The sequence below is a fragment of the Parasteatoda tepidariorum genome, chromosome 1 (assembly GCF_982258835.1).
Source record: "Parasteatoda tepidariorum strain Cologne lab strain chromosome 1, Ptep-v5.0, whole genome shotgun sequence".
NCBI classification, from domain to species: domain Eukaryota; kingdom Metazoa; phylum Arthropoda; class Arachnida; order Araneae; family Theridiidae; genus Parasteatoda; species Parasteatoda tepidariorum.
The window spans coordinates 37446004-37460856 of NC_141755.1; the positions used below are offsets into that span (position 1 = coordinate 37446004).

Sequence of the window (14853 nt, forward strand, 5' to 3'; positions counted from 1 at the left end):
AACCTTTTGACGTAAATTTCTTTTATTGAATAACGAATGTACTCTTTTGAGCATGAAAAGTCTTGCAGCCCAATACAAATAAGAAGTATCTCCCGGAGTGGAGAGCGTCTTGAAATAACCTTATACAAATTGCAGTCAGGAGAATCAGCAAGTTTAATATGGTGCAAGTGGGCCTGAAGGTAGGGAAAGATATAAACAAAGGCTGTGACAGATTTAACTTTATCCAGGGTGCACCACAAGGAAACATGTTACACTTCACCCTTAAATGTGAAACTGATACAAAATGTTGACTTTTTTTTTGTATATTTAATGCTTTACCAAACAACTTGTTAAACAACGGACACTCACATTTTTTTAACACATATTATCATATTTGAATATTGCGTGTGACTTTTTTATAATTATGAACTTTTTTCCTATAATTTTTTTCAAAAGTGCTAAAAACGTTTCAGTTTATTATATAACATCTTTCAACAGGCATATTTGTATCTATGTTATACAAGTTAAAACGTTGTTTTAAAATGTGTTGATTAAATACATAAATTTTATACTTATTTTGTATTAAAAAAATTTCTAAACCCTTCTTCTATTGCTTAAGACTTTAAAAGTAACATATTCAAAATCAAACAGGTAAAATGCAACGCAAATGAATTTTTATATAGCTATGTTTATTCGTGAGATATAACTTAAAATTTTTATCTTATTAAATTTTTAATTTTTAGGGACTGCTAATGAAAATTGATTCCTTTCATCAAATTCAATTTGAGAGTGTATATAGGTAAGAATCGATTTTAGTAAATTATTAATGTATAAAATTAAGCTATTATTTTAATGTATCAATTGGTGTATACAATTAAGTTAATAACTTTTATGACTGTAATGAATTCTAATACATTGTATTGATTCACTTATACATACATAATAAAATGAGATGGGTGTTTGTGAATCCAGTATATTTTAGATAAAGAAAAATTCTTATATGTTCAATGTGGATGTTTACCAGAGATGTTACAGTGTTCAATTTTTTTTATTATATTTTTTTAAGTGAAAAACTTTATTAAGATTTTTGTTTCCTTTTTTTTTTTTAATTTTCTGATTATTTAAGACTGATGTATTCAAATTTATGTATTGGAATTTTTATTTTTTTCAACCATAAAGTTCACATTTTTGCCTCTCATTTTTTCTCTCCAGAGTTTAGAATTTTAGGAAAAATAGTTTTGAAAACTCACTTTTTTTATTTATTTTTTTAACCCAAAAAGTTTTAGTTATGTTATCCGAGAATTAATGATAGATATAAACATGAAATTTCTATTTAAAATTATAAACTTTTTTCACTTTTTATTTACTAGATGACCCTTAAGAACAGGGGAAAAGGGTGATTTTTAAATCTAAATATTGGGAAATTTAGTTAAAACCTTCAAAAAGTTTGAAAAAAATGAATTAATTTGAGTTTAGGGTGACAAAAGCATTAAAACCTGTTACAAAGTTGCTCAGATGTGTTAGCAAAACCAGGGTTTACACTAGCATTTCTTAAAGCAGTATAACAATAAATTTAGGAATGCTGAAAGGGAGAAAAAGCAGTAAAATAATTGCTGTGCAGGGATTCCAATTGGTTCTCTTTTCCCTTGAAGTTCTTTTTTTAGAGTAAAGTTTGTTTTAGTCCTCTTTTAAATGTTTTAGTCCTCTATGTCCTCTTTTGAATCATAATTTTAAAGAAGTGTTTTAATTACACTATAATTGTGATGCACTCTATATTATCCTCTCTCTTCATCATTCATCAATTGAAAGTCAGTGATATTGTTAGTGCGCTGTTGCTTTCATAGATTAGTACCACAATTATTGAACCTGGAGATCATTAACCAACTTTGATTTTATTTATGAGTTTAAGACTCTGACTAATCTTCATCACTTTGAAAGTTTTGTATATCTTTTATTTGTTTGATTTAATAAAGATAAGATAGCACATCTTCAGAATTCTGCTTTTTTTTTCTTTCCTCAACAGAGCTTCATTGTAAGATTTAATTAATTATTCTAAAATTGCAAATATTTAATAGGTTTAACTTTATAGACGATCCATTAAGTGTACAAAAGGGATTGAAGTATGTGATATAATTTATCCTAATTGTTGTTTCTGCATTTTGAATACTCTTGAATTTTTTTTTTGAATATATATATATATATATATATAAACTTGATAAATAAAATTTCCCACTTTAAGGGTGAATTATGGGTCAACTACTTAACTGTTTTTGAAGAAGAAAACACATCTAGCACGATTGGGATTTTGTTTTAACACTCTAAATTAATCTCTTTGTACTGTTTATTTAAAATCACTTTGATCACACTAACAATATATTTGTTATAAAAATTTCAAAATGGTAATCTGAGGGGTCATTCATAAATTGATCTGTTTATTTTAGTTTAAATATTTAGCTACATTTAAAATTTAAAAAAACTTTGATTAGAATTATTCAGGTTAGATTATAAAATATTAAGTAAATTACATTTATAAGAAATATAAATTTATTTATTTTTTATTTACCATATTAATTCTTTTAAATTGTAATTTTTATTTTTATATGTGTAATATGAAATATATATTTCAATAGTTTTATGTAACAGCACAAAATTCAGCTATTATTTATTTTTAAACTTATGGTTGTCTTTTTAATGTACAAAGTATTAAGGTGCACAACCTTTTTGAGTGAAGGGCCACTTTCACAGCAGACTGACTAACGAAGGGCTGCATATGTATTTAGACATGTTGACGGCAAATATAGTAATATTTATTTAAGCATTAGTTATATATTGTAAAATTTCTAAAGTTTAAACAAGTGTCTTAAAAAAAATAAAACCATTATAGTCCAAAATAAAATTCAATACTTATTTAGAAATGCAATTTATTATTTCTTTCAATTGATTATTAGATTTTTATATAGTAAGCATTATTATGTATATATATATATATATGTAACATAAAAAGCTTCTATTAATCTTTTTATGTTAGTTTCTTTGCTATAAAACAACTCCTACTTTATTACTAATTAATTATTCTATTCGAAATTCTTTCTCACACTTTTAAAAGCCACATCCTGTTCTTAAATCTATTTTTGGCTCAACTATGCATTTAATTAAGAGCAGGATATATTTCCCTTTGCTCTGTGTGGGAAACGCTCGATCTCTTTCATAAACCAATAGTAATCCTTGGGACTTCCCTTTTCCCCTCAAATATAATAAAATAGAGGGAAATTCCTTTGCTACTTTCCCTAAGATAAAAACTTAAGCACACAGTTTTTGAGTGCGATTTTGAGCTCTGCCTTTGTTAGAAAATGTCTTAAATATACTATGTGAAGCTAATAAAATATTTTTTGCCTTCCAACTGCTATCTGCGTGGCCTAACAACACTCACCATGACTGCTACCCTTTCAAGCCTTGCAGGATAAATTTTGCAGTTGGTTTGTCATTTTTTTTTTCACTGGCTCCATTAAAAAAATGCTTTTTTCAAATAAGTAAAAAATATATAAATATAAAAGGAAAGAAAATAATTGAATGAAGTTTTGGGAGATGCCGGCGTTGCTCGTGAAACAGATATTATCCTGACTAAAAGAATATGATGCCATTAAATTAAAAGAAGAGAATTTCGGAACTTTCCTTCATAATGGGTCCAGACGTTGCCTCTACCGTTGTACCGGAATCGCCGTTAGAGAATTGATGTCATCGCTGTTTTGTTTCATTTTCGCCTACCGTGTGTTACCATCAACAATTAGCTTCTTGCGGATTTACAGCAAGTGCTTGCTGTGTTGCCCTACTTGCTTGCTGCTTGTCGGTCTCATTGAGGGTTGATAAAGGTTCAGCATATGATCGAATTGATTTCGTTTTTTGGCGATTTTCTCGAGTGTTCTTCTGTGTTTCCTTGAACGGAAGATGACCAAAAATGTGATCTCAAGTGGTGGATATGATTCCGCTCGCGTGTGCGCGTGATTCATCAAATATAAGAAGTGATTTATTGGAAATTAAATACAGATGTGATTGGTATTTACTCTCAAAATTTTCTATACCAGTTTAAGTTTTTAAACATGAATACTTTTGAATCATTTACGCTCATATCTTGAAATAGGAAGGAACATATAATTTTATGTTTATTGTTCCAAATATTTTTTCCAGTAATTTTATATTTATCTATTGATATTTATATTTTGATAATAGTTCCATTTATTGATGCTATTATTCAATGGTTTATAATATTATTTGTTTAAATTAAATAATGATATTAAAATTTAGTGCTATCACATATTTATTTTTTCACTTATGATTCAATATGATTATAGTTTTAATTATTATTTAAGAAATCACTTTTTATATTGCATTATATATCAGAGTGTATATTGTATTGATTGTAGAAGTAAAATTTAAATTTTTATTTTATTATGGTGTTTAAAAAAGCAAAATATGTGCTATTCATAAATTTAAATTTTTTTCCTTCTAAATGTTATATTTAGTTAATGAAATTTATTTTGGTTATTTGAATGCCCTTACGGAGTGGCAAAAACTAAAAATTTAACATGGATGAAAACGCTAAAAGCAATGCAGAAAATTCTGTAAATGAAGTAAATGATAATTTACAAAAATTAAGTATAGATCAAAATTTACAGGATAAACCAGACATACTAATCTTTAAGCCTGACATTGGTGTTCAATTCACAGCCTGGCTCAAACATTTCGAAAAACTAACTATCGATGCTAAATTCAATGACGATTGGAAATTTAAAAATTTTCAAAAATTCATTAAAGGTTCAGCTTTGAAATTGTATATTAATAACTGCCTTAATTGTAAGACATATCAAGAAATAGTTTAAATTTTTCAAGAACATTATTTTTCACCTCCCTTTGGCTTCAACGATTTTCAAAATTTAAAATTTTCTGGGCAAGCTAAAGACCTAAATTCATATTTTACTGAAAAGGTAGAGTTAGGTCGAAAAATAAATTTAAGTAATGATCATATAATTGAGGGTCTATCTATAGGTTTGTCTCCCCAAATTAAAACACTTTTGGTTTTAAAAGAACCCAAAACCCCAATTGAATGGCTCACAATTGTTTCAAAAATAATACATGATGTACCCACGGTCTTACCCCAAACTGAAACTAAAAAATTACCAGAATCCAAATTTAATGGGTATAGGCCACAATATCAAGGCTGGATACCAAGGCGGCCATTCTTTAACAATTCGGGTAATCCAAACTATAATCCTCGACAAAATCAAAATTTTTCCCGGCCAAGTCAAAGTCATAACCAACAATCCCAATTTAGACCTAGAATTCAAAATGAAAAGTTTCATAAAAATAAACAACAAACTAGTCATTTCGCCCAGGCTTCCCAGGAGTTGCCTCCTAAGCCATGTAAATACTGTGATACGCTTGGTATAACCAATGCTTATCATTGGGGCCAAAATTGTATAAACAAACGTAATATTTTTACAGCTGAGAATCAAACTCAGTCTGAACAAGAAAGTGACCAACTTCAAAATTGACAATGAATGGTATCCGGATACACTCAAAATACATTCAAAATAAAAATTAAAAAAGTAACAACTACCCGATGGTGACTAAGAAAACTATCTTGTTAAATACTAACGCAGGTGGTACTTTAAAAATAAACCCAACAAATATTTTCAAAAAGTTATGTGTCCAAAAAGAAAGAAAAAAAAGATAAATGAAAACAAACAAAAAGTAATTTGCAAATTAACCTAACTTGCACTTCAAATTAAAAATAAGGAAAATAGCTAGGTCAGTCAAATTTTAAAAAACTGATATACCTAATACCATATTGAATTTGAAAGCTTTGTTTTGGATTTCAATTAATAATGAATTGTGTTAAACGGGTTGTAATGTAAATTCTGAGAAGACTGATCACCTTTTCTGATTGTAAAAGCAATTTGTTCTCACACACATTTTTTTTTTCCTGAAATCCTGGTTAATGTTTGCAGTAAAAAAACCAAAAAAGAAAGCAGATAGAAAAGAAGAAGAAAAATTCAAATCTAAGAAAAACAAAAAGAAAGGACGAAAATAAAAATTTGGGCATAAAAGAAAAAGAATAGTAAAAAGAAAAGTGTTAACAAAGTGAGTTTAAAGGAAAATAAAATAAAAAATAGAATTAAAAATAAGGATTTTAGCAAAACTGAAAATAATTTTGAATTTTCAAGTGTTCTTGAGACTGATTGTGATAATGTGGGGCCGCATTGTCAAAATCATGTTGACGGAATTATGCAAATTCAAGATAATGAAAAAAATTTCCAGCTTCAGGAATTTTAAGAAATTTTTCAGATATTTTTGCTAAAAATAAATAGTATATAGAGACAATAAAAGTTGAACCTCAAAGGGTAAAATAACCATCAAATTTACCAGTGTCAATTTTTTTTGTTTCATGAAAATAAAATTAAAAACACCGAATATGACAACATTACACATAGTTCAATGGAACATGTGGACCCCTTTTTTTTCTGGAAGATCCGACCTTTCAAATTATTTTCTTCAAGTTCAACGTTTACCCAAATCTAGTAGGATATGGGGCGATGGTAAATTTTGTCTGTGGTGAAAACCAAAAAAATAAATACTTATGCATCTTGTTGAATCTAGGATCTTCCAGTACATCATTGTTGAGACTAGGGACTGTTTTCCTCCTTTTGGGGAATACAGTCCCTAATCCAGCAAAACAATTTCCCCTAATAACACTGAAGTCTTAAACTTCAGATTAAAGACCAAGTGTCAAACTTTTTATTCTCTCATTGAAATAAAAATACTGAAGTCTTAAACTTCAGATTAAAGACCATTGTGTCAAACTTTTTTACATTTTATATTGAAATTTTTTTGATAAAAAGTGTCAATTTGTATTTTTATATCTCATATCACTTGCATTTTCATACTTTTTTTATCTTTCATGTTGTTGAATATGAATATTTACATCTTTTAGAAAAATTTTATGGATTTTCTTGTTTTAAGTGAAAAGTTTATTTTAATTGTGTTAGTATGAGGAATAACTTTATTTACTGTGATTATCAAGAAGGACTAAAGAAACTTAATCACAAAAAATTATTGAAAATGGAGATCTAACACTTCATTTTGATAGTAGCGCTACTTCAAATTTTTTTTTCTTCCTCTAACACTGTATGAAAATTTTTTTTACTTAGGGTGCAAATGTGTTTGTTTTTTTATAATTCATGTTACTTTATATCTTGTTGATATTACAAATATTATTATTATTATTATTATTATTATTTTAATTGTGTCATAAGGAAAGTTTTGCAAAGGGATAATTTTAAAATTTCTTTTGATATTAGTTAACATTTTTCGGCGAGGGGGGATGTAACATAAAAAGCTTCTATTAATCTTTTTATGTTAGTTTCTTTGCTATAAAGCAACTCCTACTTTATTACTAATTAATTATTCTATTCGAAATTCTTTCTCACACTTTTAAAAGCCACATCCTGTTCTTAAATCTATTTTTGGCTCAACTATGCATTTAATTAAGAGCAGGATATATTTCCCTTTGCTCTGTGTGGGAAACGCTCGATCTCTTTCATAAACCAATAGTAATCCTTGAGACTTCCCTTTTCCCCTCAAATATAATAAAATAGAGGGAAATTCCTTTGCTACTTTCCCTAAGATAAAAACTTAAGCACACAGTTTTTGAGTGCGATTTTGAGCTCTGCCTTTGTTAGAAAATGTTTTAAATATACTATGTGAAGCTAATAAAATATTTTTTGCCTTCCAACTGCTATCTGCGTGGCCTAACAACACTCACCATGACTGCTACCCTTTCAAGCCTTGCAGGATAAATTTTGCAGTTGGTTTGGCACTTTTTTTTTTCACTGGCTCCATTAAAAAAATGCTTTTTTCAATTAAGTAAAAAATATATAAATATAAAAGGAAAGAAAATAATCGAATGAAGTTTTGGGAGATGCCGGCGTTGCTCTTGAAACAGATATTATCCTGACTAAAAGAATATGATGCCATTAAATTAAAAGAAGAGAATTTCGGGACTTTCCTTCATAATGGGTCCAGACGTTGCCTCTACCGTTGTACCGGAATCGCCGTTAGAGAATTGATGTCATCGCTGTTTTGTTTCATTTTCGCCTACCGTGTGTTACCATCAACAATTAGCTTCTTGCGGATTTACAGCAAGTGCTTGCTGTGTTGCCCTACTTGCTTGCTGCTTGTCGGTCTCATTGAGGGTTGATAAAGGTTCAGCATATGATCGAATTGATTTCGTTTTTTGGCGATTTTCTCGAGTGTTCTTCTGTGTTTCCTTGAACGGAAGATAACCAAAAATGTGATCTCAAGTGGTGGATATGATTCCGCTCGCGTGTGCGCGTGATTCATCAAATATAAGAAGTGATTTATTGGAAATTAAATACAGATGTGATTGGTATTTACTCTCAAAATTTTCTATACCAGTTTAAGTTTTTAAACATGAATACTTTTGAATCATTTACGCTCATATCTTGAAATAGGAACATATAATTTTATGTTTATTGTTCCAAATATTTTTTCCAGTAATTTTATATTTATCTATTGATATTTATATTTTGATAATAGTTCCATTTATTGATGCTATTATTCAATGGTTTATAATATTATTTGTTTAAATTAAATAATGATATTAAAATTTAGTGCTATCACATATTTATTTTTTCACTTATGATTCAATATGATTATAGTTTTAATTATTATTTAGGAAATCACTTTTTATATTGCATTATATATCAGAGTGTATATTGTATTGATTGTAGAAGTAAAATTTAAATTTTTATTTTATTATGGTGTTTAAAAAAGCAAAATATGTGCTATTCATAAATTTAAATTTTTTCCTTCTAAATGTTATATTTAGTTAATGAAATTTATTTTGGTTATTTGAATGCCCTTACGGAGTGGCAAAAACTAAAATTTTAACATGGATGAAAACGCTAAAAGCAATGCAGAAAATTCTGTAAATGAAGTAAATGATAATTTACAAAAATTAAGTATAGATCAAAATTTACAGGATAAACCAGACCCACTAATCTTTAAGCCTGACATTGGTGTTCAATTCACAGCCTGGCTCAAACATTTAGAAAAACTAACTATCGATGCTAAATTAAATGACGATTGGAAATTTAAAAATTTTCAAAAATTCATTAAAGGTTCAGCTTTGAAATTGTATATTAATAACTGCCTTAATTGTAAGACATATCAAGAAATAGTTTAAATTTTTCAAGAACATTATTTTTCACCTCCCTTTGGCTTCAACGATTTTCAAAATTTAAAATTTTCTGGGCAAGCTAAAGACCTAAATTCATATTTTACTGAAAAGGTAGAGTTTTTGTACTTCTTTTCTTTTAAGGAAAAAAAATCTTCAGATAAGTCAATTTCGTCATTTTTTCAACACTTATATGAATTGAAAAGTTTTTTTTTTTTTTTTTCAATTACTGTTTAAAACACAGCTTTTTGATGAAACATCTCATACTATTTATTTATTGTCATTTTTTCCCTGTACTGTAATATAAATAACCTGTAACATAGAAAAAATTTTATTTTCAGTGTTAAAGTTTTGTTTTAGGAACTAAGAACAATTGTTTTTTCTTTTGAATTAACTTTTTACAGGCATTTTTTAATGAATGTTTCTAATAAACTATATTTTATCATTATTATTATAATTTTTGCTGCAGCATTTTTCTGCAGCTATCATTTGATTTTTTAAACTAACAATTTGATACTTGCTAATTGACAAAATCTCGCCCTGACCGAAAATATCCAATATTTTTTCCAAATATCTTGGTCTTATTATAATATTCTTCTAAAAAAAATTTTTTTTCAACTTTAATGACAAGTTTAAATGTTCTGAATTATGTTTTAATTCTAAGAGAAATACATAGCTAAGAAACTTTACATAAAATCAGTCTGAAAAAGTCAAGACATTTTTTTTTTCTCTGAATGTTTGTAGTCTCTGATTTAAAATGGAAACATCTAAAATTATTTGAACGTAATTTTCTACATTTTTTTAAGTTTAAGGAAAATGAATTATTTTACTTCCCAAAAGCAATCATCACTTAGCTTTGAAGAGCCATTTTTACTCCCATGACGCCATGGAACAGAGGAGCATCTTTAATTTTGTTCCTTTCTTGATATCATGACACCAAGAAATGCCAGAAGACTATAATTGAAATTATTTTCTTTTATTTTTCTTAATGGGGTAATGAGATTTTTATTAATTAAGTTTCTTCAACTAGTTTTCTCCCCAATTAAATGGAAATTTATTTTCTTTTTTTTATATCAAATCCTTTTTAAATGTCATTAATTAAATATATTTCTGTTTTGTTATTAATAGTAAATTCAGATATGCACATTCTATCATTCTTTTGCCTTTACCTTCTAATCACTTTCAATTGTCCATACTGAAGTTGTCCCCTGAACTATGTTAAATATTAATAAAAATATGAAAGGAAAAAAAAGAAATGGAAAAAATTATTTTTAAGCCAGGTTTAATATTAAGTTGCTGAACTAGTTTTGCTTTTTTCAGAGTTTGATTTAATCATAAGCATTCCAGTAATTTGTTAAAATATTAATAAATTTTTGCTTTCTGAATAATAATAAATGTAAATGAAAATTTTTACTTTTCTATTCTTTACTCTTTCTCTATAAGTTTGTTTTTGAAATTTACTTGTTAATATTGTAACTATATCTGCCTTAACAATAAGTTTCCATTAAACTTATATATATATATATATATATATATATATATATATATATATATATATATATATATATTGTAAAATGTTTTTATTGTCTGAATCCAGGTATAAAAGAAATCTTATTACATTGGTTGGTCATACATACTATTTGCAAGTAAAATCTCAATACCAGAGTTGGCAAAAGTCATGTTTTTTTTTTACTTAAATCAGATTTATTTAATTTGAATTAGATTATTTGTTTTATTAAAATCTAATTTTTTCAGATGAAAACCACTGGAACTATGGGTTATAGTATATCTATAGTATAGTTCTATAGTATTTGGATTTATTTTATTTGTGTGTATTTCAAAATCAATTATACAATATCAAGGAGTATTTGACTAAATTATTAAATTTGTATTCTATATTGATACCAAATTGTAATATTTTTAATTTGTTCTTTTTACAATATTATTTTTATTTTGAGTAAATAATTTTATTTTATCATCTTTGTTTAAGCAGTGAGTTTTTGTGGGGGAATAAGCATGTCACTGCAGATAGCTAGTTCTATAATATATCATTGTACAATTATTTCAGTGGTGTGTATTCTAACTGATGTTTCAAAATCAGTTTCATAATTAAAGGAAGTTGGTGCATAAGTTATATTTGTATCCTATTTTTTGTCGCATTTTAATATTTTTGATCTATTCTTATTTGTTAAATCTATGCTTATTTTGTTTTTATCTTGAGTTAAAACTTTGTTTTATCAGCAGATTTTTATTAAGAAAATTCTCTAGTACTTGATTTTTTCTGTAATTATTTCATATTTAATAAGATTTTTATATTTTTAATGTATTAATTCTAGATAATTTCGTGCATTATATTAACATACTTTTTTTTTCTTCAGAGGAATGACTCCTTTAAGTAAGGAAGAAGTAATATCCGTTTATAAAGGGTCATATATTCCTCAAGAATTGATTAGAGGTTCTTCTTCTGAGGTGAGGTTCAAGAACTAAATATTCATGTAAACAAAATAATTGTTTTCAATATTAATGAGCAGTGTAATGAACTTAAAAAGCTTTATAAAAAAATTTAAATCAGAAAAAGTTTTTAGCATTTAATCAATCATTTATTAAAAAGTTGCCTGATTTGTACCCAAAATTTTGTTATTTTGATTGGAATAGACAAGTTTGATTGTATACCTCAATGTGCATTATTTACTCTACTGTAACCTAAATAAGTTTTTTTTTTCCTAAGTGTCATCATAATATTTATTTATATATTTTAGAGTACAAGAATGAAGCAGTTAAATGACTTGTTTTCTGTTCCCGAGATTTGTCTCATATCAAACGTAACAGAGTACTTTGAAAAAAATGGTATAGCTTACCATCCAGAAATTTTGTCCTACGACATTCAGGTAAGTGGTGTATTCAGATCTGCTAAAGGATTTAACCTTTTATTCTTGTGAAATCTCGTTAATAAAAAGCATAAAACATCTGTGAATTTTTAAAAAATCTTTAAAATATGTAGATATTGATGTTTTTATGAAAAAAAATTCTTTACAATAATTGTTATAAATGATATAATATTTGAAATACATCAAATTTTAGCGGGGCACTACATTTTTATTTGACATGCCAGGCATGTTAGTCATAAAAAATATATGCCCTAATAAAACTTTTATTTGCCCAAATACTTTTTTCGAATATTTATTAATGAAAACATATAATTAAACTATGTAAAGAAACGCATTGAAATCCTAAATTACCAGAAAAGGTTACAAAAAAAAAAGGCAAAATACAAATATTTTTAGCAGATACGAATTTTATACAAATTGTGCATGTAAAAAAAGTTCACCTGATTCTGTCTTAGTCAAATTTTATTAAACATATAGTGATATTAAATTAAAAGTTTTACAACACCCCCACTCTGTCTTTTTGCTTTAACATTTCTATTTAAAATTTCATAATTATTATTTTTTATTGCCAATGGTTGGAGTAAAAGATGTTTGATAAAATAAAAATGATTTGCAGATTAAAACAATAAAATCTAACTTTTTATGTAGTTATTACCAAAATTTAATTAGACACTTAATTTAATTGATATTTTAAGAATATATTTACGTGCCCTCCTGGATATGTAAGTGTAAAAAATACATGCTTAATCAGAATTTTTAAGTATTTTAAACATGTTAAATGATAAAATTTTGGACCCTGTTAGGAAGCACATAATTAAAGTTTATAAAACTTTTTTTTTTTAAATATTCTTGATTGTAAAAATTTTGATAATTTGAAATATATATATATATATATATATAAGTTTAGATATTGTTGGTATATCTTATATATATTAGTGTGATCCAAAAAAGTAATAAATTGTCTTTAAAAAAATCAAGATTACAAAGTATCAGCAAAATTGAAAAATATATTTAGAGCTTGCTTCAATCACTTGAATATCATTAAATGAAGGTTATCTAATATTTGTAAGTTTTTGCAAAGAAACATGACTTGCTATTGGAGCACAAAAGTTTGTATACATTAACTCCCTCTATTTATAATACTATCTCCTTTTCAAATACCAACTAGCCAGCTACACTTTGTTTTTATGTTAATTTGAGAATAGTGCTTTGTTCAATCACTGACTTAAGTGAAGTTATAATAAAATTATTTTCACTAAAGAATCAAAGTAAGCAAATTTACTGCTAAAATGTGAAATTTTATTATACAATTTTGTTTAAGAAGTTCAACAACATTATATTGGGTAAAAATCTGACATCAGCTGGCAATATGGATGGAAATATGGAAATTTTCATGTCAATTTTCCCAATATATAAGAATAATAACATGGAAACTTTTCCTTTTAATATCTTTTACAGAGCTTTCTTTTTGTCTTGCATGCATTGTTTTACCTATATGTGCCTAGCAGTTATTTAAAAGGAGGGTTACTTTTTCAACAAAAAAAAGTGGTAGTATCAGTGGTTAATTTCTGGGATTTTTGGAGTGTGCTTTAGGAGTTTCTGCAAATGACAGGCATTTTTATCAATAGAGTTGAAATCTAGTATTGGAGACAAATGGTATAACACAGAGCCTGAACTTTGTCAAAAACTAGAACATTAAAAATAATTCGAAAAAATAGCTCTTACAGGAGTTTCTAAATTTATGTCTATTTTAAGTTCTATTTTTTATGTTGGCCTTAAATTTTTTGCTCAAGCTAAAATACTAGATTAATACATACCTCTTTTTTCTGATTGAATTGATTTTCCTGGTATTGTTCATAAACAATTTATTTTTCTTATTACATTTTTCTCTTTCTTGCAATTTCTGCTAATTTCAGCGTACTATTCTGTTAAAATGCTAATAGATTATAATTTATTCATATTATAGAATGCAGTTCAGAGCATACACCCAGTAATGCACAAGATGTTGGATGAAACTACTATTGGTTAGTATGTTATATAAGTTCAGTATGTTTAAAAATCATATGCAGGCTCTTATTTGTTTTTTATTGCTTTCATAGAATATTTTGATATCATGCTCGTTTGCCTGAATGCGAACTACTGCAATTATTTTTTTAATTTCTGTGAGGATTTAGGTTTTTAAATAGAATTTTGTAAAACGTTTGTAAACTCTACCAAAGTTTAATTTTTATTTTTGTAAATTTTCTGTTTCTTTTCATTTTTAAGCTATGATCAATAATTTTTTCTAAATATATTTACAATTTAGTAAGAAACTAATTTTTTTTTTCACAATAACTCTTTTAGTTGGTTTGCTACTAAGTTTATTTTCCCCAAATGAATAGACTCATTATTTTTAATAACTCTGACAATTTAGATAATTAGTATTTTTTTCATACAAGAACTCATTAATTTGTTTACTAACAAAGTTTACTTTGTTTACTAACTCATCTTATTGTTTACTATAAGAGTTAACAACAAGATTAGTTTATAAGAATATAACTTAAAAGAAAGAAATTTATAAGAATGTAATTTATGGAATACAAACTTTTTTATTTTGCATTTTCTTATTACTGTAGAAAAATAATACTGTTTTAAAAGGAAAATAGCTTTACCTCTCTGAAATAACATTATTATAGGCTGTATTATTTCTTGTTTTTATCTGCCATGTTATATAATGTGTGGATGTGGAGTGGT

General features: G+C 26.6%; 1 protein-coding gene across 1 annotated transcript in view; it reads left to right on the plus strand.

The window, feature by feature from the left end:
• The window catches only part of Nt5c (5' nucleotidase C), a 32213-nt gene that overhangs the window by 5162 nt on the left and 12198 nt on the right, over positions 1-14853 (plus strand). The window contains exons 4-7 of the mRNA XM_087161919.1: positions 723-778; positions 11611-11701; positions 11992-12120; positions 14087-14144. Of these exons, the coding sequence (XP_087018045.1) occupies positions 723-778; positions 11611-11701; positions 11992-12120; positions 14087-14144 (334 nt within the window). The remainder of the gene's footprint in view (positions 1-722; positions 779-11610; positions 11702-11991; positions 12121-14086; positions 14145-14853) is intronic.